Genomic DNA, 27,565 nt, shown 5'->3' on the forward strand with positions numbered 1-27,565 from the left:
GGTGAATATATATGTTGTATATGTTATATATATGTGAAATGCAATTTTGAAATGCAGGGATTAAAGAAAAACAGAAAAAAAATGAAAAAACCAGGGGCCTTTGCCGTGTGTATGCACACGGCAAAGGACATTTGGTCACTTTGCCGTGTGCATACACACGGCAAAGGCGCCACGTGGCGCAAGCCTGTAGACCTGGCAATGCTGCTCTGCGTGCCTGGAGGGAGTTTTGCCGTGCGTGCTGGGGCGTGGCCGCACGGCAAAGTGTTGCCGCACGGCAAAGGGTGGCCGCACGGCAAAGGGTGGCCGCACGGCAAAGAATAGCCGCACGGCAACGAGGCGCACGCACGGCAACGATGGCCCGCACGGCAAAGCGGATGCCGCACGGCAACGCAACGCGCGCACGGAAAAGCCCTTTGCCGTGCATATTGGTCATGCGCACGGCAATGTTGTCTTTGCCGTCGGAGACTATGCCGTGCAGACGTTGCCGTGCGTCGAAGCCTTTGCCGTGCAAAATAGGCTCTTTGCCGTGCGATCGGCCGCACGGCAGCGCCTGTCTTTCCCGTAGTGGGGAATATATATAGACGGTGGCAACGATTCGTACGGGCCTCGCTCCGCTCGTCAGAAGTTAGCCTCTTCTTGAAATTTGGATCACAATATAACAGAAAGAAGCCCGCTTGTGGATGTAGGCGGGAGCAAAGCGTTTTGGTGAAATAATATTGGAAGAGTAATCCTTTGTATTTCATGACATGTAGGGATTATCTTGTCCAAACACTCATTCTTGATTAATAAATTGGGACAAAGTTTTGTCCCCGCTATAAAAAAAAAACTTATGGACTCGACGGGCAAATGCTTTATCATGTTTACTTGTACCACATCCTGAAAATAATGGTATATGCTGTTTTCAAAGGCATCTTGATGTACAGGCAAAATAATCATGTGTTGCTGCAAAAGTTAATTGCGCATGCATTACTACAAAAGTAGATTTTCATTGATTTGGTTCAGTGTCATAATCCCTAAATTTTTACGGATAAAATTATCTCAAAGACTCAAACCAATCGAACTAATTAATTAAAAAATATCGTGATATATATGTGTACAACCAAAAGTTATGACAATGACCATAACATAGATCTTTGTAAGGGTAAAGACAAAATGACCATCTTGTTTTTTATTTATGTTTGGTGGGCGAACATAACCATGAAAGGATCAGGACAGAAGGATCAATGTTGGAAACCTGGGCTGTAAAGTTGGCTTGGCTTTTGGGAAATGCCCAGGGTCATGGAATGTTTCGTAGCCTACTGTACCTTGGGCCAAGTATTCAGTTATTCACCAGCCAATTTGTTCATATAATAATGAAATCTTCGTTATCTGGTACGTAGGGCATAAATTAATCAGAGGTCCTCAAGAATCAGGACAGGACACAACAGAGCCAATTGATGCTGCGACATCGTGAGACAGTAAAAATGTCACTTTTCTTTGCATTAGGATTCAGGACGTCTACATATATATATATATTTTTTTTTGAAAAGGTCTACATATATATTTAACGCCAAAGTGAAGATACCTGAACTGTATACCGTTGTAGAATCTGCAAATGTGCGCACCTGACGCACCCATCCACTCACATCCAAGCGTGAACGAGCAAAATCTCTTTCGGCGAAAACAGAAGAAGAGAAAAACGGCAAGAAAATTTGTCTGGGCGAGGCACACGCAGAGCAGCTGAGCAGGGGTTGCGCCACACAGTTGCCGTGCTGGCGGTACTGAAGCTCACTATAGACGCTGCTAGCTGGACAGCAAGATAGATGCCTAACATGTTTTAAGATAAACATGTGAGTACGAAGATTGTACGTTACGTACCCTCAGAGCATTCAAACGAATCCAGGAAGGGTCGAAGTTAGTGGTCGTCATTTTCTCATTCCATGCAGGGTATTCATGGTGGATCGATATGCTTCCGTAGAGAAGGAATATATGGTGACCAGCTTTTGGTAAGTAGTATACAATACTTCAGAAACAACCAACGAACACAGGCAGTGGTGTTGTGGTGAACTCCAAGATTTCATCTTGGTTTTTTAACCGCCTTGCTAGCTGTCTTCGCTTGAATGGATAAGAGGTGGATTTAGCTAGAAACCAGCTAAGTCACACTTATCTCAGGTATTTGTGCATTTGTGAAAGTTTGTGCTCGATTTTTTCGGTTTATCCAAACTCTTTGCCATGTTTCAAATCACAGATGTTACTTTGAACCACATTTATTATTTTTTCCATCAAGTTTGTCTGAACCGCGATTATGCATTAGACCGCAACCCCTATGCTAAGATCCTGAGCCATAGAATCGTAATTATGCTCGAAATAGGCTTTCGCCCCGCTATAGTAATATAGCACCAACCGATACAAGAGAGATCACCGCTGGGGCAAACAACACAACAAAGCCCAAAAGAAACAGAAGAAGAACATAAAAGGAAAACTAGGCCGACAAAATCGGATCGACAAAAACGGTGATGATCCGCAACCGTTGCGCCCTCCGGAGAATTCCCACCACGATCTTAGCCCTCCGAAGCGCCACATACCAAAGCAGCACCTTCAAGAAGGGATGCGACGATGACGACGCTGCTGCCCGGATAACTCCTAGGGTTTCCTTCGATATGCGGGAGGGTTGTGGGGAGGGGGAACCCCAACGCCCCTCAAGAAGGAACGGCGGCGCCCGCGGGCGTCACCGCGTCGATGTCGACCATCCAACAAGGATTTCTCCCGTCCCCCAAGAACCACAACCCCGGACACTCCATCTTGCTCCGCCAACCTCGCCGCCCACCAACTCGCGCCACCACGGTCTTGCACCCACCACCGCCGTCTCACCGTAGCCTAAAGACGACGACCGATGAAACCGAGAAAAGGCAACCCGGCCGAGGAGAAACAAGACAACAGCCACGCGGGAGGGCACCACCTCCACCGCTGCCTGCGGTGACAGACCGGACACGGCTACAGGAGCAGACCAGGCCCCTCTGGCCCGGCCGAGCCCGGAGGGCTCATGAAGCTCCCATGGCCGTGCTGCAGTCCGCGCATCGCCGTCCTGATCGCCCTCAGCAAGATCAGCCCCATCGATCGCCGGAGGCAGACGAAGAAGCCCCGACCTGGCCCGCCCAAGCCTAGATGGGGCCCGAAGGGCCCAGATCAGGGCCAGGAGGGTGCCGCCGCTGGCCTCCGCGCTGCCCCGCCACCAAGTGGTCGCGCCGCCGCCACCATGCCACCCGGAGCTGCGCAACCCGCGGTGCACTGCCGCCGCCGAAACCTTGACCACCAGGAGGCACCGCCGCTGGCCGAAGAGAGCCCCCACGCCTCCCTTCCTAGCGCGCGGGTAAGGGACGGCCGCCGCCGCCGGCACCACGCGGGCTTTGCCCGGTGGCCTAAGCCGACGGCGGCGGAGGGGAGAGGAGGGGAGCTAGGACCTGGGCGGGGAGGACTGCGGTTGTCGCCCCGACGCCGCCCGCGGGGGACGGGACGGGACGAAGGGGTTTTCTTCCATAGAATCGTAATTATCGGAATTGTAAAGTCACAATTGATAAAGAATCGTAGAATTGGAGCAATCAATTTGGATAGTAAGGGCGTAGAATCGCATCATAGAATCGCGTTTCTGGTTACCTTGGTCCCCGACTCCCCGTACTTAAACCACAAAAGTACATTGAACCAGATTTCAACATCCACCCCGCTTTCTTTCTCCCCTCTATGTTCATCTGTAACGTCCCAAAATGTTCTAATTTCGAATGCTAAATAAAACTTATTACGTGCTTCTTAGGATAAGAAGCAGCTGCATTTATTGCTCCCCTTTTTTTTTCCTTTGGGTTCTTCCTCCATCCTGATGGTTTCAAGCCACTTTCTTTGAGACTCGAAGGTTTGCTTCTTGGGCTTAGAAGGTGTAGCTGTCTCTCTTCTTGACCACACCAGCTCTGAAGATTGATGCCATTGTTAAGATCATGCATGAACCAGTAAGACCAAAAGTCTGCACACATAGAAACATGTAGACAATCTACATATACTGTAACACTCCCTCGCACGTGTGACTTGATGTGTCCTACCTTCTACGTGAATTGAATCTCATGTGTGACTGGCATATACATTGACAGGAAGAGGGCAAGAGTAATATTAAATTGCAAAATCTAAGACTTGGAACCAAGACCTCAGCTCTGATACTATGTTGAGTTTTATGCACCAACCAGTAAAATGAAAATTCCATGCTTATAAAAAGAAGCGGGCAATCCACATACACTAACAGCCATGAGCTTGGTCTTCTTAGAAGGCTGCTCCTGCTTTTCCTCGTATTTACCACTCTTCCCCAACATGTGAGTTAATTATTTCGTGTCCTTTTTCTTTGGTGCAAATTTATTGATAATCTTTGCAGCACCTTCGTCCTTGGGCGCCTTTGCAGCTCGTGACTTTGGCAGTTCTCTTGTTCCAAATCTTCTTGGAGCTTTCAATCCCACCTCTTGAGGGCTTTACCTTTGCCACCTGTGGTGAAAATCAATGAGGTAAGTGGATGCGTTGAAAGAACACCCTACAATAAGATATCATTTGTAGATTTATCAGTGGAGGCAACTGGGGACTTTGAAGGCATCGAGTTCTCACTCTTCTGCCATAGCCATCTTTCTAGACTTTCTCACTCTTGCCATGGGAGACAGTGCTTCTAAGGGCTAGACTCGTGTGGACTTTGAGGAGGAGAAGGGATAGGAATATCCATGCATCCACCCTCATCTTCTAAGGCCCAACCCTCCCGCACCCCTCCTCCCAACCCTCCTCCCAACCCTCCCGCACCCCTCCTCCCAACCCTCCCGCCGCCGCCGCCGGCAGCGCCGCCGGGGCAAAGATCTCGGGGCGTGGCGGCGGCGGGGGCCTCCCCTCGTGGCGCGTCGGGAACGGCGGCCAATGGAGCCTCTCACGCGGCGGCGGCCGGATGAGGATGTAGGGGCGGCGGCCCTCCCGGGGTCGATCCAGCTGTGGGCTGCGGCCTCCCCGCCTCCCATCGGCGGCATGCCGACGGTGGTGGCTGGTGGAGGCGGGCGCCTTTCCCTCCGCCTCTCGCCGGTGAGGGGTGATGATCTTGGGCTTCTCCCGCGGTACGAGGACGCCCGAGGCAGCAGCCTTGGGTTCGACGGTGGAGGTGACCCTCTTCTTCGCCGGAGAGGATCGGCCCGCGGTTGGTGGTGGTGGATCTATTGATCTATCACCGCGTTCCGGCGGCGAGATGGAGGGGCTTGGAAGCCGGCGATGGTGTCGCCGGTGGAGGGTTGGAGTGGCCAGCCCAGGATGGTCGCCGACGTGGGGGTCCGACCTGAATAAAGGCGGCGGTCCTAGGGCCTCTCTTGCGTGAAGAGGAGTGATGTCTACGGGTGCTTCTATTCTTGTAGATAGTGTTGGGCCTCCAAGAGCAGAGGTTTGTAGAACAGCAGCAAGTTTCCCTTAAGTGGATCACCCAAGGTTTATCGAACTCAGGGAGGAAGAGGTCAAAGATATCCCTCTCAAGCAACCCTGCAACCACAAAGCAAGAAGTCTCTTGTGTCCCCAACACACCTAATACACTTGTCAGATGTATAGGTGCACTAGTTCGGCGAAGAGATAGTGAAATACAGGTGGTATGAATGTATATGAGCAGTAGTAACGGCACCAGAAAATAGCTTGATGCTACAACTGGCGTGTGGTTGATGGTGGTGATATTGCAGGCAGTACAGATGCAGTAAAACAGTAAACAAGGAGCGATGATTGCAGTATTTGGGAACAAGGCCTAGGGATTATACTTTCACTAGTGGACACTCTCAACATTGATCACATAACAGAATAAATAGATAAATGCTATACTCTACACTCTCTTGTTGGATGATGAACACCACTAATTGTGTAGGATTACACGAACCCTCAATGCCGGAGTTAAAAAGCTCCACAATATTCGATATTCATGTTTAAATAACCTTAGAGTGCATGATAGATCATTGCAATTACACCAAGTACTAACATAGCATGCACACTGTCACCATCACACTATGAAGGAGGCATAGATCACATCAATACTATCATAGCAATAATTAACTTCATAATCTACAAGAGATTACAATCATAACCTACGCCAAGTACTACACGATGCACACACTGTCACCATTACACCGTGCATGAGGAATAGAGTACTTTAATAACATCACTAGAGTAGCACATAGATGAATAGTGATACCAAACACATTGCAATCATAAAGGGATATAAATAAGCACTTCACTATGCTATCCATAACAGTGAATAAGTATTCTGTGAAATATAGCCTATGAGACCCACACGGTGCACACACTATCACCTTTACACACGTGGGACAAGGAGTCTCCGGAGATCACATAAGTAAAATCCACTTGACTAGCATAATGATATCTAGATTACAAGCATCATCATATGAATCTCAATCATGTAAGGCAGCTCATGAGATCATTGTATTGAAGTACATAGGAGAGAGATGAACCACATAGCTACCGGTACAGCCCTTAGCCTCGATGGAGAACTACTCCCTCCTCATGGGAGACAGCAGCGTTGATGAAGATGACGGTGGTGTCGATGGTGAAGCCTTCTGGGGGCACTTCCCCGTCCCGGCGGCGTGCCGGAACAGAGACTCCTGTCCCCCAGATCTTGGCTTCGTGATGCCGGCGGCTCTGGAAGGTTTATCGTACCGTGGCTTTTTTCGTATCGAAGATTTAGGTCGAGGAGGCTTAAATAGGCGAAGAGGCGGAGTCGAAGGGCTGACGGGGCAGCCACACAGTAGGGGGGGCGCGCCCACCCCCTTGGGCCGCGCCGCCCTATCATCTGGTGGCCCTGTGGCCCACCTCTGGTCCTTCCCGGGTGTTCTGGAAGCTTCGTGGATTTCTAAGATGCTGGGCGTTGATTTCGTCCGATTTCGAGAATATTTCCTTACTAGGATTTCTGAAACCAAAAACAGCAGAAAACAGCAACTGGCCCTTCGGCATCTCGTCAATAGGTTAGTTCCGGAAAATGCATAAATCTTTACTATTAAATTGCTATGCGACTGGTGCGTCGTACGTCGTCAGCCGTTTTGCATTATAGCCCCTCATTAATCACGTAATCAACGCGCAGTCTAATCTCCTTCACGCACACGCACACGAAAAAATCTAGCACACCCCAGTGACACGAGTTGTTCCTCCAGCTCCAGCTCCAGCCCCGCCGCCGCCGCCTCCACAGTCCACTCCCGCCGCCGGGCCTCCCACGCCGCCCCAGCGACGCCATATACGCGAGTGGTTCCTCCAGATCCATCCCCGCCGCCTATGCCTCCACATTCCACTCCGGCAGAAGCCCCCGCCCCAGCCATACCACGCCGCGCCTCCATATCCGCATCCAAGGATCATGGTCCTGGTCCTGCACGCAAAAAAAAGAAAAGACATAGCAGCAATTATTTTTACATTCAACGAGGCAGTGCAAGGGGTCGGCCAAGATTGAGTGATCTGGGCGGCCGGAGCTCCGAGGACGGGTCGTCTCCAGCGGATGGCTACAGGACAGAGAACATTCTCCTGGTGGGGGGCATCTTCGCAGAAGCAGGTTGGGATGCAGAGGTGAGTGCTTCCTCGAGAGGAATCGCGGCGCCGCTGTGCAGACTCGTGGCGCAGCAGACCAGGGGAACGGCGGTGCGAGGGATCCACTTCATGGCAGAGAGAAGCTCCCCGACCTGCCCCACGCGGCCGAAGGTCAGCCTGTTAGCGCCGCCCTGGAATCCCCTGCCTGGAGCCTGCTCTTGCTCCTGAGGCATGGGCAGCAAGAGACGGTGGCATTTTGGCAGCCTCCTAAGTTATTTTTTTGGGAATATGCGGTGGTCAACACTGGTAGTTCTTCCCGTTACAACCTGTACAATTGCAAATTTGTTTTTTACACCTTAGTACTTGATAGCTGGCCACATATTTGCAGTTACAAATTATTCATCACATGCAAATAATTCTGTTAGTTAGCAATTTACTACAGTAAGTAAATAGGTGTAAATGAATTCTGACATTTATGTTTACCTAATCTTATACCACAAACCTCATTTCCTGAGCATAGAGCACTGTCCCTAGCAGCAAAATTGAGTTTTACTGCTAGGAACAGTGTTTCAAGGAAAAATCGAAAGGAGTGAGAAAAGTAGAGAGTCAAAGTACACTTAAGGTACAATTAGTAATCTCAATTTTGATGGAGTAGAATTTTACTGCCACCACTATTCATTAAATTTTACTACAACCTGCTCGCTGAATTTGGAAGATGATATGGGATTCTAAACATCATCTTGAGTTTGTACACCATTGCCACAGATGATTTTCGTTGTATAAGTTCATGGTTTTCTTACACGCAGCAAGGCGCGGGCATTTAGCTAGTATGACATATAATGTGTATAAAACATGTGAGTATTATCATAAAACAAGCATGGAACATAAGAAATTATCGATACGTTGTAGACGTATCAGCATCCCCAAGCTTAGTTCCTACTCGTCCTCGAGTAGGTAAGCGATAACAAAGATAATTTCTGAAGTGACATGCTACCAACATAATCTTGATCCAATAATAATGTAAAGCATATGAACTGAGATTAAATCACTCAAAGCAAATGTCTATATTGATATAAGAGATGATAATGCAAGAGTTAAATAAGCTAGAAGTTTTCATGAACTATTGCTTCAAAGACATGAAACCGTACAAAGTTCATTAAAGATGTGTTAAGTATTCAGCGTAGAAGTTCTATCCTTCATTCCAAGCATCAAGTAAATTTTCACAACATAAGAAGGATTCAGTCAAGTAAACATAAACATGAACGTCATGAATCAACTGTTTCGAAGTCTACTCAACTGGTGAGCGCAAGCATTTGGTATTAGCACCAGGATGGTATGGCATAAAGAACGTTAATGGGGGTTTAGAAGGTCAAATGGAAGAAAGGCTTGCAAAGCTATAAGTGACCATTAGACAAGAGGAAGCCTTATGATCGAAGCTATGCAAGGAGTAGTGATTGCCATGTAACGGATGCACATAGAGCTATATGTGTATGAAAGCTCTCTAATGGAACTAGTGGGGGTGCATCCAACTTGGTTGCTCACGAAGACCTAGAGCACTTTTGAGGAGGCTCATCATTGGAATATACAACCCAAGTTCTATAATGTAAATTCCCCACATAGTTATACTAGTAAAACATGAAAACTCTCTCATATGAAGTATAGGTGCTAAACATGAGCACAAATGATGACTATGAATAATGCAGATGCTAAAACATGAGCACAAGTGTGGATAAAAGATAGTAATGTTGCCCCCTTTTTCTTTATTCCTTTTTTTTCTTTTTTTCTTTTTCTTTCTATTTTTTTTTCTTTCTTTTCTTTTTCTCTTTTTGATGGCCTCCATGGCTCTTTTCACTTTTAGGGGCAACATCCTAATATGACAACACACTTTTTGGTACAAATAACTCATAATGAATGAAACATGATGTAAAACTGTATGCCTCTGCCAGTGTAGCAGGATGTGCAATGATCTAGCGTAACATGGGTAAACCACACATCAGCTGTATATGATCATGCAAAGCAATATATAGATAATAAATGACAACATGACATGTAATGTAAAATGGATGTTGCATGGCAATATATCTCGGAACAGCTATGAAAATGCTGTGGTAGGTAGGTATGGTGGCTGTTTTGAGGAGATGTATGGGCTTATGTGTAGGAGGACAAGAGAAAGTCCTCCCACGGATTTGGATGTACCGGCGAAGTATGCACAATTCTCAATGTGAGCAAAAGGCAATGCACAGTACCGAAGAGGCTAGCAAATTTTGATGGTGGAAGTGCCAAAAACCGTAGCTTAACATTAGTCAAAAAGAACTCACAATCTTATTGCAAACATCTAGCAGGTTCAACATTAAGAGCATGATTAAAATTTACTCCAAGGAGGGCCGTTCACGGTGGTACAAGTACCCCGCTAGCTCCCTCGACCTTCAGCACAACTAAGTTATTACGATGAACTCTCAAACATGGAAAGCTATCAAGTCCAACTACACCTTCAACTATTTAAATAGAGTTTGTAGTACGGCACAAGCTTAAAGACAACAATCCACTACTAATTTTAACTTATTTATCCAGCAAGCCTTAACATCCAAATACTTCAAAACGTTTGCAAAGAATCAAGTTATCAAAGCTCAATGATCTACAAGATTATGCAAGTGTTTCATTATACCACTACCACATGCAGCATTTTCTGAACCGACCAAATAACAATGAACGAAGCAGTTTCAACCTTCACCATGAAAATTAAAAGCAAAGAACACATGTGTTCATATGAACCAGCGGAGCGTGTCTCTCTCCCACACAAGAATTTATTCAAACAAAAACAAAAATGAAAACAAACAGACGCTCCAAGTAAAGTACATAAGATGTGATGGAATAAAAATATAGTTTCAAGAGAAGGAACCTGATAATTTGTCGATGAAGAAGGGGATGCCTTGGGCATCCCCAAGCTTAGATGCTTGAGTCTTCTTGAAATATGCAGGGATGAACCACCGGGGCATCCCCAAGCTTAGAGCTTTCACTCTTCTTGATCATATTGTATCATCCTCCTCTCTTGACCCTTGAAAACTTCCTCCACACCAAACTCAAAACAAACTCATTAGAGGGTTAGTGCATAATAAAAAATTCACATGTTCAGAGGTGACACAATCATTCTTAACACTTCTGGACATTGCACAAAGCTTCTGAAAGTTAATGGAACAAAGAAATCCATCCAACACAGCAAAAGAGGCAATGCGAAATAAAAAGCAGAATCTGTCAAAACAGAACAGTCCGTAAAGACGAATTTCTAAGAGGCACCAGACTTGCTCAAATCAAAATGCTCAAATTGAATTAAAGTTGCGTACATATCTGAGGATCACTCACGTAAATTTGCATAATTTTCTGAGTTACCTACAGAGAATTAGGCCCAGATTCGTGACAGCAAGAAATCTGTTTCTGCGCAGTAATCCAAATCTAGTATCAACCTTGCTATCAAAGACTTTACTTGGCACAACCATGCAATAAAATAAGATAAGGAGAGGTTGCTACAGTAGTAACAACTTCCAAGACACAAATATAAAGCAAAAGTACTGTAGTAAAATAAACACATGGGTTTCTACCAAGAAGTTCTTTATTTATAGCCATTAAGATGGGCTCAGCAGTTTTAATGATGCACTCGCAAGAAATAATATTTGAAGTAAAAGAGAGCATCAAGAAGCAAATTCAAAACACATTTAAGTCTAAAATGCTTCCTATGAAAAGGAATCTTGTAAATAAACAAGTTATGTAGGCATAATGCAATAAGCATAGGAAAACTAGACAAGCTCAACTTCAAGATTTTAAGCATATAGAGAGGTGTTTTAGTAACATGAAAATTTCTACAACCATATTTTCCTCTCTCATAATAATATCCAGTAGCATCATGAGCAAACTCAACAATATAACTATCACATAAAGCATTCTTATCATGAGTCTCATGCATAAAATTATTACTCTCCACATAAGCATAGTCAATTTTATTAGTAATAGTGGGAGCAAATTCAACAAAGAAGCTATCATTATTATTCTCATCATCAAATATAGGAGGCATATTGTAATCATAATCAAATTTACCCTCCATAACAGGCGGTACCAAAAGACTACTATCATTGTAATCATCATAAATAGGAGGCAAAGTATCATCAAAGTAAATTTTCTCCTCAATGCTTGGGGGACTAAAAAGATCATGCTCATCAAAACCAGCTTCCCCAAGCTTAGAATTTTCCATATCATTAGCAACAATGGTATTCAAAGTGTTCATACTAATATGTTCCATGGGTTTTTTAATTTTCGAATCAAACCATCCATGTCTTAACTCAGGAAAAAGAATAAAAAGCTCCATGTTGCTTTCCATTATACCAAACTAGTGTAAAACAAGAAATAAAAAGATGCAATTGCAGGATCTAAAGGAAATAGCTTCGAGTACTTACAACGGCGCCGGAAAATAGCTTAGTAGCCGAGATCCGGAGTGTGAGTACCTTTTACCTTTCCTCCCCGGCAACGGCGCCATAAAAGTGCTTGATATCTACGGGTGCTTCTATTCTTGTAGACAGTGTTGGGCCTCCAAGAGCAGAGGTTTGTAGAACAGCAGCAAGTTTCCCTTAAGTGGATCACCCAAGGTTTATCGAACTCAGGGAGGAAGAGGTCAAAGATATCCCTCTCAAGCAACCCTGCAACCACAAAGCAAGATGTCTCTTGTGTCCCCAACACACCTAATACACTTGTCAGATGTATAGGTGCACTAGTTCGGCGAAGAGATAGTGAAATACAGGTGGTATGAATGTATATGAGCAGTAGTAACGGCACCAGAAAATAGCTTGATGCTACAACTGGCGTGTGGTTGATGGTGGTGATATTGCAGGCAGTACAGATGCAGTAAAACAGTAAACAAGGAGCGATGATTGCAGTATTTGGGAATAAGGCCTAGGGATTATACTTTCACTAGTGGACACTCTCAACATTGATCACATAACAGAATAAATAGATAAATGCTATACTCTACACTCTCTTGTTGGATGATGAACACCACTAATTGTGTAGGATTACACGAACCCTCAATGCCGGAATTAACAAGCTCCACAATATTCGATATTCATGTTTAAATAACCTTAGAGTGCATGATAGATCATTGCAATTACACCAAGTACTAACATAGCATGCACACTGTCACCATCACACTATGAAGGAGGCATAGATCACATCAATACTATCATAGCAATAATTAACTTCATAATCTACAAGAGATTACAATCATAACCTACGCCAAGTACTACACGATGCACACACTGTCACCATTACACCGTGCAGGAGGAATAGAGTACTTTAATAACATCACTAGAGTAGCACATAGATGAATAGTGATACCAAACACATTGCAATCATAAAGGGATATAAATAAGCACTTCACTATGCTATCCATAACAGTGAATAAGTATTCTGTGAAATATAGCCTAAGAGACCCACACGGTGCACACACTGTCACCTTTACACACGTGGGACAAGGAGTCTCCGGAGATCACATAAGTAAAATCCACTTGACTAGCATAATGACATCTAGATTACAAGCATCATCATATGAATCTCAATCATGTAAGGCAGCTCATGAGATCATTGTATTGAAGTACATAGGAGAGAGATGAACCACATAGCTACCGGTACAGCCCTTAGCCTCGATGGAGAACTACTCCCTCCTCATGGGAGACAGCAACGTTGATGAAGATGGCGGTGGTGTCGATGGTGAAACCTTCTGGGGGCACTTCCCCGTCCCGGCGGCATGCCGGAACAGAGACTCATGTCCCCCAGATCTTGGCTTCGCGATGGCGGCGGCTCTGGAAGGTTTATCGTACCGTGGCTTTTTTCGTATCGAAGATTTAGGTCAAGGAGGCTTAAATAGGCGAAGAGGCGGAGTCGGAGGGCTGACGGGGCAGCCACACAGTAGGGGGGCGCGCCCCCCCTTGGGCCGCGCCGCCCTATCATCTGGTGGCCCTGTGGCCCACCTCTGGTCCTTCCCGGGTGTTCTGGAAGCTTCGTGGATTTCTAAGATGCTGGGCGTTGATTTCGTCCGATTCCGAGAATATTTCCTTACTAGGATTTCTGAAACCAAAAACAGCAGAAAACAGCAACTGGCCCTTCGGCATCTCGTCAATAGGTTAGTTCCGGAAAATGCATAAATATGACATATAATGTGTATAAAACATGTGAGTATTGTTATAAAACAAGCATGGAACATAAGAAATTATCGATACGTTGGAGATGTATCAAGGAGGACCTATCGGCGGCCTGGACTCGTGATCTGGCCGGAGTGTTGAGTTTCGGAAGGCTCCGCCGGCAAATGTAACAGTGCTTTTGCCTGGAGTTTGCTGGATCGGTGGTATTCGGTCGTGCGCACCCATGCTTTTATTCCGACCGATTGGTTCTGGAGGGAGCGGCACGAAGCTCTTTTTCTGTGTTGACAACAGGTGACTATGGATCCATGATGAAAGTCGGAAGAAGAGAATTTCATGAAGGCCGGAGGGGAGGACTAGCTAAGGGAGGTTCAAGTCTCCGCGCTGTTGAGGGACTTGCTTGGTGTTCCGGGCTTCACACCAGCGGTATGAAAGTGTGGGCGACAACACAGGTGAAGTTCAGAGTTCTACCTTTCAGGGTGAAAGCCCAAGGTCTGGCCTTAACTGGTTGTGCCTGGCAATGACCTTGTTGGAGGCATTGTTTTGAGAGCGGGGACTATCTTCAGGGTGAAAACCTAAGATCTTTGATCGGGCGATGACGGTGTTAGAGCACTGTTCCCTTCTTGGAGGCATCGTTTTTGGAGAGTCTGTTTTTCAGGTGTTGTCTTGGCGGTGGATGTATTGCTGTTGTTAGGCCCGAGATACTGTAGCAGGACTTTTGTTTCTTAGTTTTCTTTTCGTTTTTTGGCTGTGTGCATCCGTAGTGCCATTAGGGTGGTGCGTTGTTGCAGAGGCTGGGTGTAATTGGTATCTTTTGATATTAATATATTCCCTTTATCGAAAAAAATGAGATAAGAGCATAAAACGAGGAACACCAACACAAGATTTTTTTTAAAACATTGGCAAAATTAGCTTATTCAAGTTTTCTGTAGCGAGTACGGAGGTTTAAGGAAATCTGTCTCGGTAGTTCCATAGACAAATATATATAATCATTTTCAAGTTTTATCGCATACTTACTAGCTATTTAGAAAATTTTAATACTTTTGTGGACTAGTAATAAATTCCAACAATAAAATATATTTCTATGTTTTCTTGTATTCTAATATGTTTCCAAAAGAAAAAAAATCATGAGAAACCAGAGGAGATTGTTTAGAAGGATTGAGAAGCCACAAACAAAAGGGCACCTAGGGGGCACCCAAACAGAGCCAGGGAGGCGCATGGGCTAGATCCACCTCCTTGTGACACCCTTGTTACGAGGTTTCATGTCCTCCTATACCGCCCCATCTATTTGGCGACATATTGGTGTGGCTTGTAGAGAGCTACACACAAACACACAAATGAGTTCTACAACACGGAAAAATCCCATCTCTAGAGGCTCTCCTGGAGTAACTCTTCCACCTGCTAAAAATATGCATGCCATTTCGGCAATCATGTGATGATGATGATATTTCTCTATGTATTATGGTTTTTATATACTATTCTTGAACATCGGTCACTGGTATGTATCAACAATAACATGACTTGTTTCTGAGACTATATTTTGTATGATGATTTTTCTAATGTTCCCTACTCAATAGCGGTTATGCGCACACATATCCTTTGACCAGTATACAGTTCTGTTTATGACTATATTTCACCATCCATGGGCATGTAGATGCTAACCCAAGATTCGCCGGATCAGTTCTTCAACGCAGTCTTTTGGAGGTGCTCATAGGGGTAGAGTATGCGTGTGTGCGTTCACAAAGGTGAGTGTGTACGCGTATGTATGAGCGTCTTTATTTTTTTTTCGAAATGGGGAGTATCACCCCGGCTTCTGTATCATGATGATGCACACGGTCATTTATTAATAAATTCAGGTTTAGAACAAGTTTTAGAACTCAAGCATCAGCCAGGATTGATACAAAAATCAACCAGCGAAAAAAGCACAAACTACTCAGAGCAACCATCAAAGTAATCTCCTAGTATGACGCCAGCCAACCTGGCACCAGATATCCTGAGCGACCATCTGGAGCCGTGTGCATCCAGAAACCATGGCATCCCGTTGTCCCTCCGGAGACAGGAGAGCCCAAAGCTGGACCCAATGTAACACCATATGGATAACTTGCAAGAAATGAAAAGATTGTCTTTAATTGAACTGTGTTTCACAAAAAAAAAATAGTATGTATATGCCATGTACCAGACTTGAGGTCTTCTCATGTCTCAAGATGTGAATCAAGTAACTGCGTTATAAAGATAGCTTTCGAGAATGTCATTAAACATGCCACAATCCTGGGTTGATCAAGATGAGATTTGCCCCTCTAACTTGGAGAGGTATCTTTTGCGCCCTCTTGAATGATTGGAATCGAAAGACATGGTCATGTGACTTGGGTTAAGAGTTAACCCGATTCAAAAGAATCTATACAAGAGTTCGAGAAGATAGTCCGGCTATGAGTTAGGGTGGAAAGTATTCGCTTTGAACCGCATAACATATGTCAAGAGGCATTTTTTTTTGCATATAATACATTCTAAATGTTTGTCAAAGTGGCTTTATCGACTATTGACATAAGTCCATCATAAACATATCACAGAGTTGTTACAGAAGGAGGGAAAAATGAAGTATGAATTTCATCAAAGATATCAGTTAAGGATCTGAAAAGGTCGTGAATGGAACTAAGTACTTGCCATATGGCATCGGAAAAGATGGCAATGTCACTGGAATTGGGGGAGCGATGCCAGCCATGCCTCCATCAAGTTCTCCAATACAAAGACAAGGGGTAATAAAGCTTATATTGTCTAAGAACGGTTACTTAACATGGCGTCTGAGTATTTCTTTCCGTAACAGTAGCTCATGTGTTAGCTCAAATTCCTCTAAATATTACTTTCCATAGGATGTTGAGTGCTAACAAGTGGACCTCATGGTTAAAATTATGTTGAAAATTGATCAGGGTAAACTTGAATGAAGATAATGATATTTTTACTTGGGATCTGACATCCACTGAGTTGTTTACGGTTAAGTCTATGTATGAGGATCTTATGAGTGACCATACCCCTTTTTTTTTAAAATAATATCTGAAAGGTTAAAGTTTCCCTAAAGATAAAGATTTTCATGTAGTTTTTGAGCAACAAGGTCCTATTAACTAAAGATAATTTAGCAAAACGACAATGGATGTACGAGATGTGTTTTTTGCGGGGACCAGGAGACTATCCAACATCTTTCTATTGAGTGTCCTTTAGCTAAACTTCTTTGGTGTACGGTTAATTTCACTTATGATCTTCCACCTCTATCCAATATTACTAATGTTTGGTAATTGGTTGAATGGAGTAGATAGATAATCTAAAGCTTTTATCCAGATTGAGGTTTCTGCCTTATGTTGGTCTATATGGAGGGTCAGAAATGATATTATCTTTAACAAAAAACATTCTTTCCACTTTTTGCAGGTTATCCATATGGTGGTACATTGGTCCAGCTTTAGTCCCTCGTTTCGCCGGAGGGACAGCAGGATGCCATGATTTCTGGATGCACACGGCTCAGGATATCTTGTACCAGGCTTGCTGACGACATACTAGGAGGCTATGTTGATGTGTTGTCATAGTATGTCATTTTGTTTTTCGCTGGTTGATTTTTGTATCAATTCTTGGCGATGCTTGAGTTGTAAACAATCCAGATTTTGAACATTCTTTAATAAACGGCCGTGTGCATCATCATGATGTAGAAACCGGGGTACATCTCCATTTCAAACAAAAAAAAAACATGGCGTCTGAGTTTGTCTTGCCTAGTCTTCACCTTGCTGAAATGGAGAAAATTATCTTACATTTTGGTTCAAATCGTGCAAAGTGTCTTACACATCTGCAATTTGTTACAAGCATATAAGTACCCCGTGCAAAGCGGAATTTTCCATCTCCATGTCGCACAAGCAATGGAAGCGTCGAGAGTTCAGATGGAAACCGACTTAGCCCTAATATCGATGGATCATGAACTTATCAAACACTGCTACTCTTTCAGTAACGTCCGTATATATCAGAAAAAGTTTAAGTAAGAAAACAACACACACGAATACCATGAGGCAACAACAAAGCACACAGATGCGCACTTGGCAGTATAAGTCGGGGACAATATAAGCGTAGATCGGTACATTCTTTGTGATAACCTTCTGATGGAAGATTCTTCTGAAGGGAGTCGATTGGTACAACATATAGTTTACAAAGTACAGGCGGAGATATGCAGTCATCGAATACATGCAGTTATAGATGATGATGTAATGCACAAAATCTTAGTAGCTGGAGCATCTAATCTTTCGGCGTGCGCCCACAGATTCAAAGAAAATCTATATCATTATAGGTACCATTATAGGTACAGTCAAATTGTCCATTGCATGCCATGTATATTCTCAAATTCTCCATCTGGGAGCTTCCAACTTCCAAGGCATGCCCGCAACCGTTCTCCTAGTGGTACGTAGAATTATTTCTTCTCATGACTTCAACCAATGGCTGTACTTTCTCGTGGAACTTCTTTCTCCGATTCTTCTGACCTCTAGCTAGAGAAGATATACGTCACTATTCACTATCAAGTATATACATGTCATTTTTTCTTATGATATGCAATGCATTTGCTAGCTTTCAACCTACCAATACATTTTTGTTTGGTTGGGAAGTGCGCGCTTCTGCTTTTTACTGGAACCACAATATAAAAAATGTTGATATCTAGGTAGCTTAATCTGCCCGACTTCGACAGTAGAAACACTAGTCAACTGAAAGAACATCACTGATCACTAAGACACTAACTAACAATGACTAGTCGGGCACCATTCGTCGTGGCAGCATATGCATGCATGCTACAGGCCAGGAGGCTAGCTCTAGCTAGCCGACTATGCAGGACGTCCAAAGCCCATTACCACCATCATTACACACAGACATGATTCCTTGATTCCAAATAATATATGCTACCTGGTGCGTGATTATCTCAGGGGAACTGCAATAATAATCCACTTGTGAAGTTGTTAATGTTGCATAGTGTTGGAAGGAATCAATGGCCCCGTCCCCTTTTGCGAACACTTGCGCTAGATATTGCAGATTAACAGGGGACGCATCATTCCTTGTCATTTGCTTTGCTTTTTGTCCATGATGTCTAAGCGAGTAATCTTCGGGCCCAAAAGCTGGGCGCAGGCTGTGTCGTAGTATATGCTTGTTAAATGTTGGGCATAAAGTCAGCTAGACAAATTGGCCCCTTTCTCCTATTCTTTTCTGTGATGGAACCTGTATGTGCTAGTCATGGGCCATGCCAAATTTGTAAGATCATACATGATTGGCTTATCTTCTTTTCAATATATGCAAGCAATCCAGCATGAAGATCTAGCTCGTCGGAATTTTTTGCTTTTTTATGATCCTGACCTAAGAAAAGGTAGAAGTGTTGTTTTTGCACGGAAGAAAATTCTAGACTATCCAGTTACATCCATGCATCTACAAGCTACCGGTGCCGACTGCAGACAGCTGTGGTAGTACTAATAATAGTTCACGTCGATCATATATAAATTTGTAGAACTGCACGCTTTAGCTAGTTCAACTAAATAAAGTCTGTTGCAAGTGAGTAGGCAACACATATTATACATCAACAAGTTTCAGTGATGGAAGAGAATCCTTGGGATCATATTGCATGAAACTTGGCTCATGATCGAGCCGGCGATCTTCAGGTTCAGATGTCAGTCTCATGTAGTCTTCAACATGGACATCTTATGTCGACCTTGCGTGTGAAGAAAATAATGAAGACTTGTCGTTTTCCTTTTTGGAGGAAAATTTCGAAGACTTGTCGTTAATTCGCGCGCCCAGGATGCATGAGACATGGCATCGATCCCGCTGATCTGGAAACCAACAAGCCAACTCTATAAAACATTATCAAATTAATCCAAGCAAGAGGCGCTTAATGTAAGTGAGCAAATTGTCACCCAAAGCAGCGATGCTTTCCTAGTATGTTGGCCCGGTCGAATAAACCGTACGCGTCCCCTCAATCGCTGCCGGGCACGCGCGCTCTAGTTAGACAGTACTACTAGGCAATTCCTCGACCTCGTAGCCGCCCGGGATGCAGCATCTTTGCCTTTGCCCAGTGCAATTTGCTTGGAAACTTTAGCAAATATCACCAGCTATAGCTAGCTTCTTAGTTTAATGGAGCTAGCGGCACTGCTCTGCTGCGCCATTTGCGGCAGGTTTAGTCAGATCCATCTTGCCACAAAACTGACGTACGTCTTAACTTCCTCCCCCGCCGGCCCTATAAATATGGACCGATCGAGTACTCTCCGGTCACAACTCACAAGTCGATCCATCCATTGGTAGCCACAAGAACCCAAGCTAGCTAGCCAAGTCGACGAGGCTTTGTTTTGCAGTAGAGTGGGAGAGAGATCGAGATGGAGTGGAGCACGGCGGAGAACGACAGGTTCGAGCGCGCGCTGGCCACGTACGGCGGCGACACCGCCGGCCTCTGGGAGCGCGTGGCGGCGGCGGTCGGCGGCGGCAAGACGGCCGACGACGTGAGGCGCCACTACGCGCTGCTCACGGAGGACCTCGGCGACATCGAGCGCGGCCGCTACGGCTACCCCTCCGCCAACAACGCCAGCCATCGCAACAACGGCAGCAACAGGTAGGAATAGGATACATTCATATTTCAGTTTCGATTAAACGTTTACAGCTCGCTTAACTTTGTGCCGTCGCGTGCAGAACCAACCGAGCCCAGACATGATGGGCCGGGTTCACAGAGTGGAAATGGACGAAGCACACCTACCAAAGTACGAGCAAGCTAGCTAGCAGCTTACAAGTGTGATCGTGTATATGGACGTACGTATATGATGTATGTTTGGGGCTTGGGAGTATATGTACTACTCCGTAGTAATCATACAGCTCTGTCGTCGCGAGACAAGCTACGTACGTATGTTTGTGTGCATGTTCCTCTTGTGTGACCGTAGTGTGCATCCATGGGTATAAACTGTAAAGCTCTTTGCATTACTTTCTTGATGGCTTCTATGCTACCGGTTATGAATGAACGAAACGCATATTTGATTCCAACTAGGGTGGCAAGCGGCGTCCCGCAAAAGCAAAATCAAGGCATAATGAGTTATGGAATCAGATCGGAACTACAGCTGTTGTAGTCCCACATCCAGGGGCGGAGCTAGAAAAAAATTAACATGATGCACAACTTAGATATCGAGGCTTGAATTTGGGACCTTATGCATCAATACTTGTAGAACCTGATGCATTGGATGCCTACACTAGCTAATTGCTAGAAAAAGAATTATTTCAACCCTGATGCATGTGCATCAGGGTAGCACCAAGCAGCTCAGCCCCTGCCCGCATCCCGCCCCTCTTCCCACCCTAATTCTAACCTAACTGCACACCGATCGTGCTGCCGAGAAGTTACTTGCTACTCACCTATTCCTGGTAAATAAAATAAAATAATCAGCCCCTTGATTCTAAAACACTGCCATGGGTTGGTTTTGTCTACCGCCTACGGTGAACTAGGGCTCATACTTCATCCTATTTGGAAGTGGTTCCAAAACCGGCTAGGGAGAATACCATGCTCAAGAAATTGACACTAATTACCAGAACCTCAGATTTCCACAGTAAAACTGGCTCAAATGTTTGAAACGAGAGTGGTTTTTTGTTTATGAACCGGTTATCGCATTAAACACCATTTTTTAACAATCAATATTACATGATCATCACTTGAATTCACAACACGACAAACATGATCTTAGCCCTCCTCCGGTAAATTGACATCTCGGCCAAAAACTATTAGCCCAGTTTGAATCTGGGCTGAGCCTAGGTGCCAAGCCAACCTTACACCACTATATCGATCTCACGCCATCGCTCAGTTCCAACTCACTGCTCCTCGCTGAAAGGACACGGATGTCGCTTAGATGGGGGTGAATAGGCGGTTTAAAACTTTTATGAGATGGGCTTAACAAATGTGAAATAAAACTAGCGTTTACTTTGTCAAGCTCAAAGCCTATATACAATGGTTCACCTATGTGCACCAACAACTTATGCTAAGCAATACAAGCAACTATGTGATAGTAAGATATATAACTTCAAGTACGATGGCTATCACAAAGTAAAGTGCATAAGTAAAGACCTCGGGTATAGAGATAACCGAGACACGCGGGAGACGATGAATTATCCCGAAGTTCACACTCTTGCAAGTGCTAATCTCCGTTGGAGAGGTGCGGTGGCTTAGCTCTCCCGAACGCCACAAAAGGCCTCATCTTGAGGTGTGGTTGCTCGATGCACACCAACGCCCTGAACTATTGGTATTTTTTGAAAACAAATAATTTTCAATTATAAACACAATTAATATCTATAATGAGATGTACGTAATGTGTGGTCATTTTCGGCAGCTGTATATTTACTATCTTTATTTGACAGCTCTAGTACCAAATATGCATGTAAATCATACCAATTAAAGCATCAGCGATTAATTGTATTTAAAAGATGAAAACGGAAGGAAATGGAAAACTTCTAAAAAATGTTATGTATGTCCGCTATAAAAGTCATGGCAAAGCCCTCTTCCCATGGTAGGCTGCAAACATACTGTTAAAAAATTAGCAAAACCTCATCTCGCCTCGAAGCACTTGCCAGGAGTACCCGAGGATGAGGTCGTTCTCCAAGATGCTACTCCTTGCCCTTGCTATCATGGCCCTGTTGTCCTCAGGTATGTCGTAGATCAATTATATATTTTGAATGCAAAATTACCCATAATCTTCTTCTCATAATTTTTCACAACTTTTATGTGCCGCTGGAATCCGTACAAACATAGATGTGGCGATCAAGGTGAACGCAATTCGTGGTGGCTCGTTGGCCCCTAAAGATTGTAGGCAGACGCCGGTTGGTCCTGGGCCATGTGACCCCAAGTCATGCTTGCACGACTGTCAAGCCAATATCGGCCCTGGTGCAGTGGGCCAATGTGTGTCTGGAGGATGCCAGTGCACATTTTGTACACCATCTCTACGGAATTAAGCAATGCTTGCTACTTAATTCTTCCCTAAATTAAGAATAATAAGAATGTCTTGCTAAGATCATCGCCAAGATGCTCTCCATTCACCTTGGGCCACATATGGAAGATCTTGTTTCCAAAGCCCTGTTACTTAATTCTTCCCTAAATTAAGGGTATAAATTTGTAAAGGTGAAAAGAAAAACATGGTTAATGAGAGCCCCATATTGGCATATTTTATATTTCACTTTGCCTCAGGAGTGTACACAATGACACCTTGCATCTATATTTGACACATATACGACATAGAAAACCTTTGTTAAGCTTCATGGAGTTAAACAAGGTGTCCATGTACATTTTAGGACACTTCATTGAGATATCTAAGTACACCGAAGTTGACACTAACAATATATAACCCTCGAGAGATACATCTAAAAGGGATTTTTTTTAGATCAACTATATATGAATATGAAGAACTCACCCATTTTGATTATGCAACCTATATGTGAACCAGCATTCACTAAAAATTAGTTTTCTAAATAAATTATATCTCTTCCAATACATTTTAAATTGTTATTTAATAACTCACGAAAAGTGTTAATACATTATGGGTAGCTGAGACAATATGTGTACACAAAATACTTATGGAAGGCTAGCACATTATTTGTAAAGTAATTTTGGTGTCAAGAACCTGAACCACAAATCTGGTTAGCATTTGAATTTGTAGTCATATGGTTTTAAACCCAACTGGAAATTGTATGTTGAAGTCTCAAGGAAAAACTTCTGTGAATGATCATTTCGAATGAATTGGCATTTATCTAGTTGAATGTGTAGCGTTTAAATCATGTTTGAGGCTTCCTTACACACTTGGTTATAAATTACTTGTAAAGCAACATTGTCTCAATGTATTAGAGATTTGAAAAGAGCATAGGTTGATTGACATGTTTTTTTCATAAATTTAGACTTTACGGTATATCTCACAGTTGCTATTTAGCTAAAGAAAAAAACCATGATTTGTTATGATGGGGACACCTCTAATGTAGTATTGAAGAGCATACCAGGTTGAAATGTGCATAATAAAACTGTCCATTATAAAGTATGGAAATTAGTAGTAAATGACTATAGTTATAAAAATGAAGGAAACTTGGTGGATTGGATCCTTATTCATTAAAAGATTTTTTATTCAAATCAAAACAATTCACATGTCACAGACGTCATTTCTCAAGACTTCTAAGGAAAATGAAATGTGTTGCTGGTAGCAATACATAGCTCGTCTCAAGACATAACTCACGCCACTTAGAATATGAATGGGCAGCTTTCAAATTAATTTGAATGAACCTCACAGGCCCAATTATGAAATCTTAATTATCTTGTCAAAAACTTCATATCTCTAGTTGCTAACAAATTCACTGGGTTGTGTAATTTTGTAATTTTCGTGCATGTAGCGCCTCAAATGGTGACATTTTTGGATGTTGTTCTAGGTAAATTAATTGTACGGTTAGAAATTTTCCCAAGTTTTGCTCCAGGCTATAGCACATGTTGTCAACAAATCTTCGTATTTGGTTTACAATTTTAAATGTCTATCTATTTGCGGATGGAGCAACCTATGTTGAAAGATAATTGGATACACATAGCTTCTTCTTATAGACTGTACTAACGTGAAAGTGTGTGATACCTGCAACTATTTGAATTTCTATGCCATGGGTAGGAAAAATCATTTAGATATCCCCTTCCAAGTTGATGATGATAATGTAGACTAATTTACTTTTCTATAGTAATGGTTGGATCAATGAGTATTCAAAACATTTCCTAAACTTCCCACTGAAGTCGTCGGGAAAGTGGATTCTAAATTCCACAACACTAGTTTGGAATGTCCAAAATATTTTTCTTATTGCATGAGTATTAGATATGCGAACTAATTATTGTCCATATGAACACTTTTCAAATATATGATCTTTTGTTAGCTTTCTTTATGAACAGTTACAATATTAAGAATATTATCGGGCATCTAGTGTTTGATACCAAAGAAACTACAAATGTGTATTCATTTGGCAAAGTACATCAACCACCCGATTTTTCTTAGGATGTTTGATCTACACTTTCTTTGGACCGGTGTTCAAATTTTTTGTGCTTAGTTGGCAGATGATGCACTCCTGGGTGAATAATGGATTCTATGATGCCCTGAAGAGCGAGAAAGGGCCACAACATGTTGATTTATTCACATTGTGCACCATGTGAGTGGAACAACATGACTAAATTTCCATCATATAAGGGGGATACAAGAGACTAGAGTTGAGGGGACCAATCTAGAGAAATGTGACACATATGGGCCCAACAATATTGTATATTCAATGATATGGTAACCGGAAAATATCCCTGAACATTGTTGTGGAATTTGTCGAAGATTTACACGAGCTATGTTGATGTTGTAGGGAATGCATGAGAAAATGTTTCTAAACTCTTAGAGCTACGTATAATAAAGGTATTGCTATTCTAGTAGGAATAAAGTATACTATGATTGTAATATACAAAATGAATGTTTAGTTGTTAACAAAGTAGAAAAATACTTCTTTTTGTCATGCGGTACTTAAATATTGTGTATAGTAAAGTGGCTTATATATATATAGATTTTGTACTTCCATATATAGCACAAAATATGAACGTCGACATCTTGGCTGAATATGTTTTGAACCTGAACTCATGGTTACGTAACGAAGGATGAAAGTTCATGGAGTCTCCATGTGTGGTTTGGTAATTTATGACAATCTCTACGGACTAATATTTTGCATTGAGTTGTACTTCAAGGGTTTGGCCATAGACAATGCTTGAACCATATGTTGGCTTGATAGTGTAAGTAATAACAAAATGAGTAAAATTAAGTGACGGTCAAGGTGTTATTCTCGAGTAGTGGTTCGAATATTGATCATTACAAAGTTTAGACTACTACAAATATTTCTTGAAGGGGGGGGGGGGGGGGTGAGTTAGCATTCATGTTCATCTTGAAGACATCATAATAATTAAGAACAATAAAAAGATATAAGGTTTATTAAGACAAAGTGAAAATAATGGATTCAATTTGATCAACACACAAAGCGTAGATGCTGTACATAGTGGGATCAAGTGATCTCATGGTGTGGTTGAGAAGTGCAAGTTCAAGATGAGCATATCCGAGAGATTGTATGCTTGAAGCTTATAGTCCTTTCCGTGACGATGGACAAATGAAGATATGCCTATAGAGAGGCTCCCCCACAGTGGATTACGGGGCGAAATTTCCGAAGTCTTCATCAAGAAACTACTATCAAGAAGATCAAGTGGATTATGTGCAAGAAAAATGTATGACCTTGATCGGTTTTATATATTACCGGTCTCACGGTGTGTGTCGAGAGACTAGGTTATAGAATCAATAGTCGTACTATCAACTATCAAGGAAGGCTATCGAGTGAGTAACTTGATTGTATCGTGCATAAAGATCTTAAACCTTTGCATCATTGACATATATTTCTTGGTTCTTGTTTGGATTTTGTTCTTGTGATTCTTTCATGACAAGCTCAAGTTAGACACGGATTTCATATGAAAAAATTACTTCGTTTTTTTATTTTCGAGGTTTTTCATATTCTTCGTTTTTAATGGAAAGTGGTGAGGGAGGCCCCCATGAAGAGTTTTTTTGTAAAAAAATTAAGAACCCGAATTGCGTCCTTGAGGACTTGAACTAGGTTGATGGTCTGGACATCCACTCTCCTAGCCAAGTGAGTTAGGCTCACTTCTTCTGGTGGTTCATCTTTTGTAGAGAGGTCTAACTATCTTGTGCTTTTATTCTCCTTTGTTGGAATATAATGGTTCTCTGTATGAATTTCTAGATCTTCTTACTATCTTCAGAATATTCTCAAGTTCATCAAAATCGGAGTCCAAATGCTCAAGCTATGGTTATTTTCGATTTGATGTTTCATCCAGTCTTAGGGAGGCCGGAGTCTCCGGTGTGTATAGACCGGAGTCTCTGGTATGAACGAAAAATCTCCATACGGAAACATTCGGTGTGAGTTCTTCGAGTTGAGCCAAGTGGTGCGGCTCACAGTAACCAGTTCGGATATTCTACAAATGTTCGGCCTCTACAAACCAAAATTTCCGGTGTAATATTTAGTAATACTCAAATTTTGTGGGGACCTATAAAAGGTCATCTTCTTACTCAGGAGGTTGTTGGTTACTCCATTCGTCTTTCCTTTATTGTTGACTTTGAAGAACTTTCTCTGTCTCTATATTCATTCCATGACTGTCAACACCCTGATTTTTAAGTCCAGATGCCTATTATGCCATACATCGCAATCCCAGGAAGATTGTTTTTGTGAGACATAATAAGTTCATATCACAGCACATCATTCATTACAACACCATAATAGTCTTACATCAAAAGGATCACATGATCGAGTCTCATTACAACCATTGATCTAAGGATCAAATGTGGGGACCCCGGACTAGCTGTCCGAAATTCCCTGTTATGTATACAGTTCACGATCCCATGATCAGTGCATCGTGAACACATAACCGAACTGATATCAAATTACACCATCCATTACAAAGCGGAATAATAAAAATTACAATGCGGTCACATGACCAATACTTACATAATAGCCTCGAAGGGCCTAACTAAACATCAGAGTAGCATCATCACTTCAACAGCGTAGAGCCCAAGTCATCTGCCATAAACCCTACAGGCAACTGACTGGGAAGACGTTCCTAGCTCGCATAGACATCGTCCAAGTCCCTCTTCATTTGTCGAATTCCTCCAAGTCTGGCCAAGTAAATAGCCAGGGACAAAGCCGTGAGTACATTTGAATTGTACTCGCAAACCATCAAGAAGGTGATAACAATTCTAACTAAAGAAGACAAGAGAGGA

The 27,565-nt window shown here is 43.0% G+C and overlaps 1 protein-coding gene across 1 annotated transcript; it reads left to right on the forward strand.

The window, feature by feature from the left end:
* The first annotated feature begins 19,962 nt into the window (after positions 1 to 19,962).
* On the forward strand, positions 19,963 to 20,693 carry LOC127349050 (protein RADIALIS-like 3). Its single transcript, XM_051374857.2, has 2 exons — positions 19,963 to 20,331; positions 20,409 to 20,693. The coding sequence occupies exons 1-2, from the start codon at positions 20,099 to 20,101 to the stop codon at positions 20,428 to 20,430; spliced, it is 255 nt and encodes an 84-aa protein (XP_051230817.1). The 5' UTR covers positions 19,963 to 20,098; the 3' UTR covers positions 20,431 to 20,693.
* Positions 20,694 to 27,565: the final 6,872 nt, after the last annotated feature.

This window comes from Lolium perenne, chromosome 4 (assembly GCF_019359855.2).
Source record: "Lolium perenne isolate Kyuss_39 chromosome 4, Kyuss_2.0, whole genome shotgun sequence".
Lineage (NCBI taxonomy): Eukaryota > Viridiplantae > Streptophyta > Magnoliopsida > Poales > Poaceae > Lolium > Lolium perenne.

Coding starts and splice junctions, on each gene's coding strand:
- LOC127349050 (XM_051374857.2), top strand. CDS start 20,099: ATGGAGTGGAGCACGGCGGAGAACGACAGGTTCGAGCGCGCGCTGGCC. Junction 20,332..20,408: donor CGCAACAACGGCAGCAACAG/GTAGGAATAGGA, acceptor CGTCGCGTGCAG/AACCAACCGAGCCCAGACAT.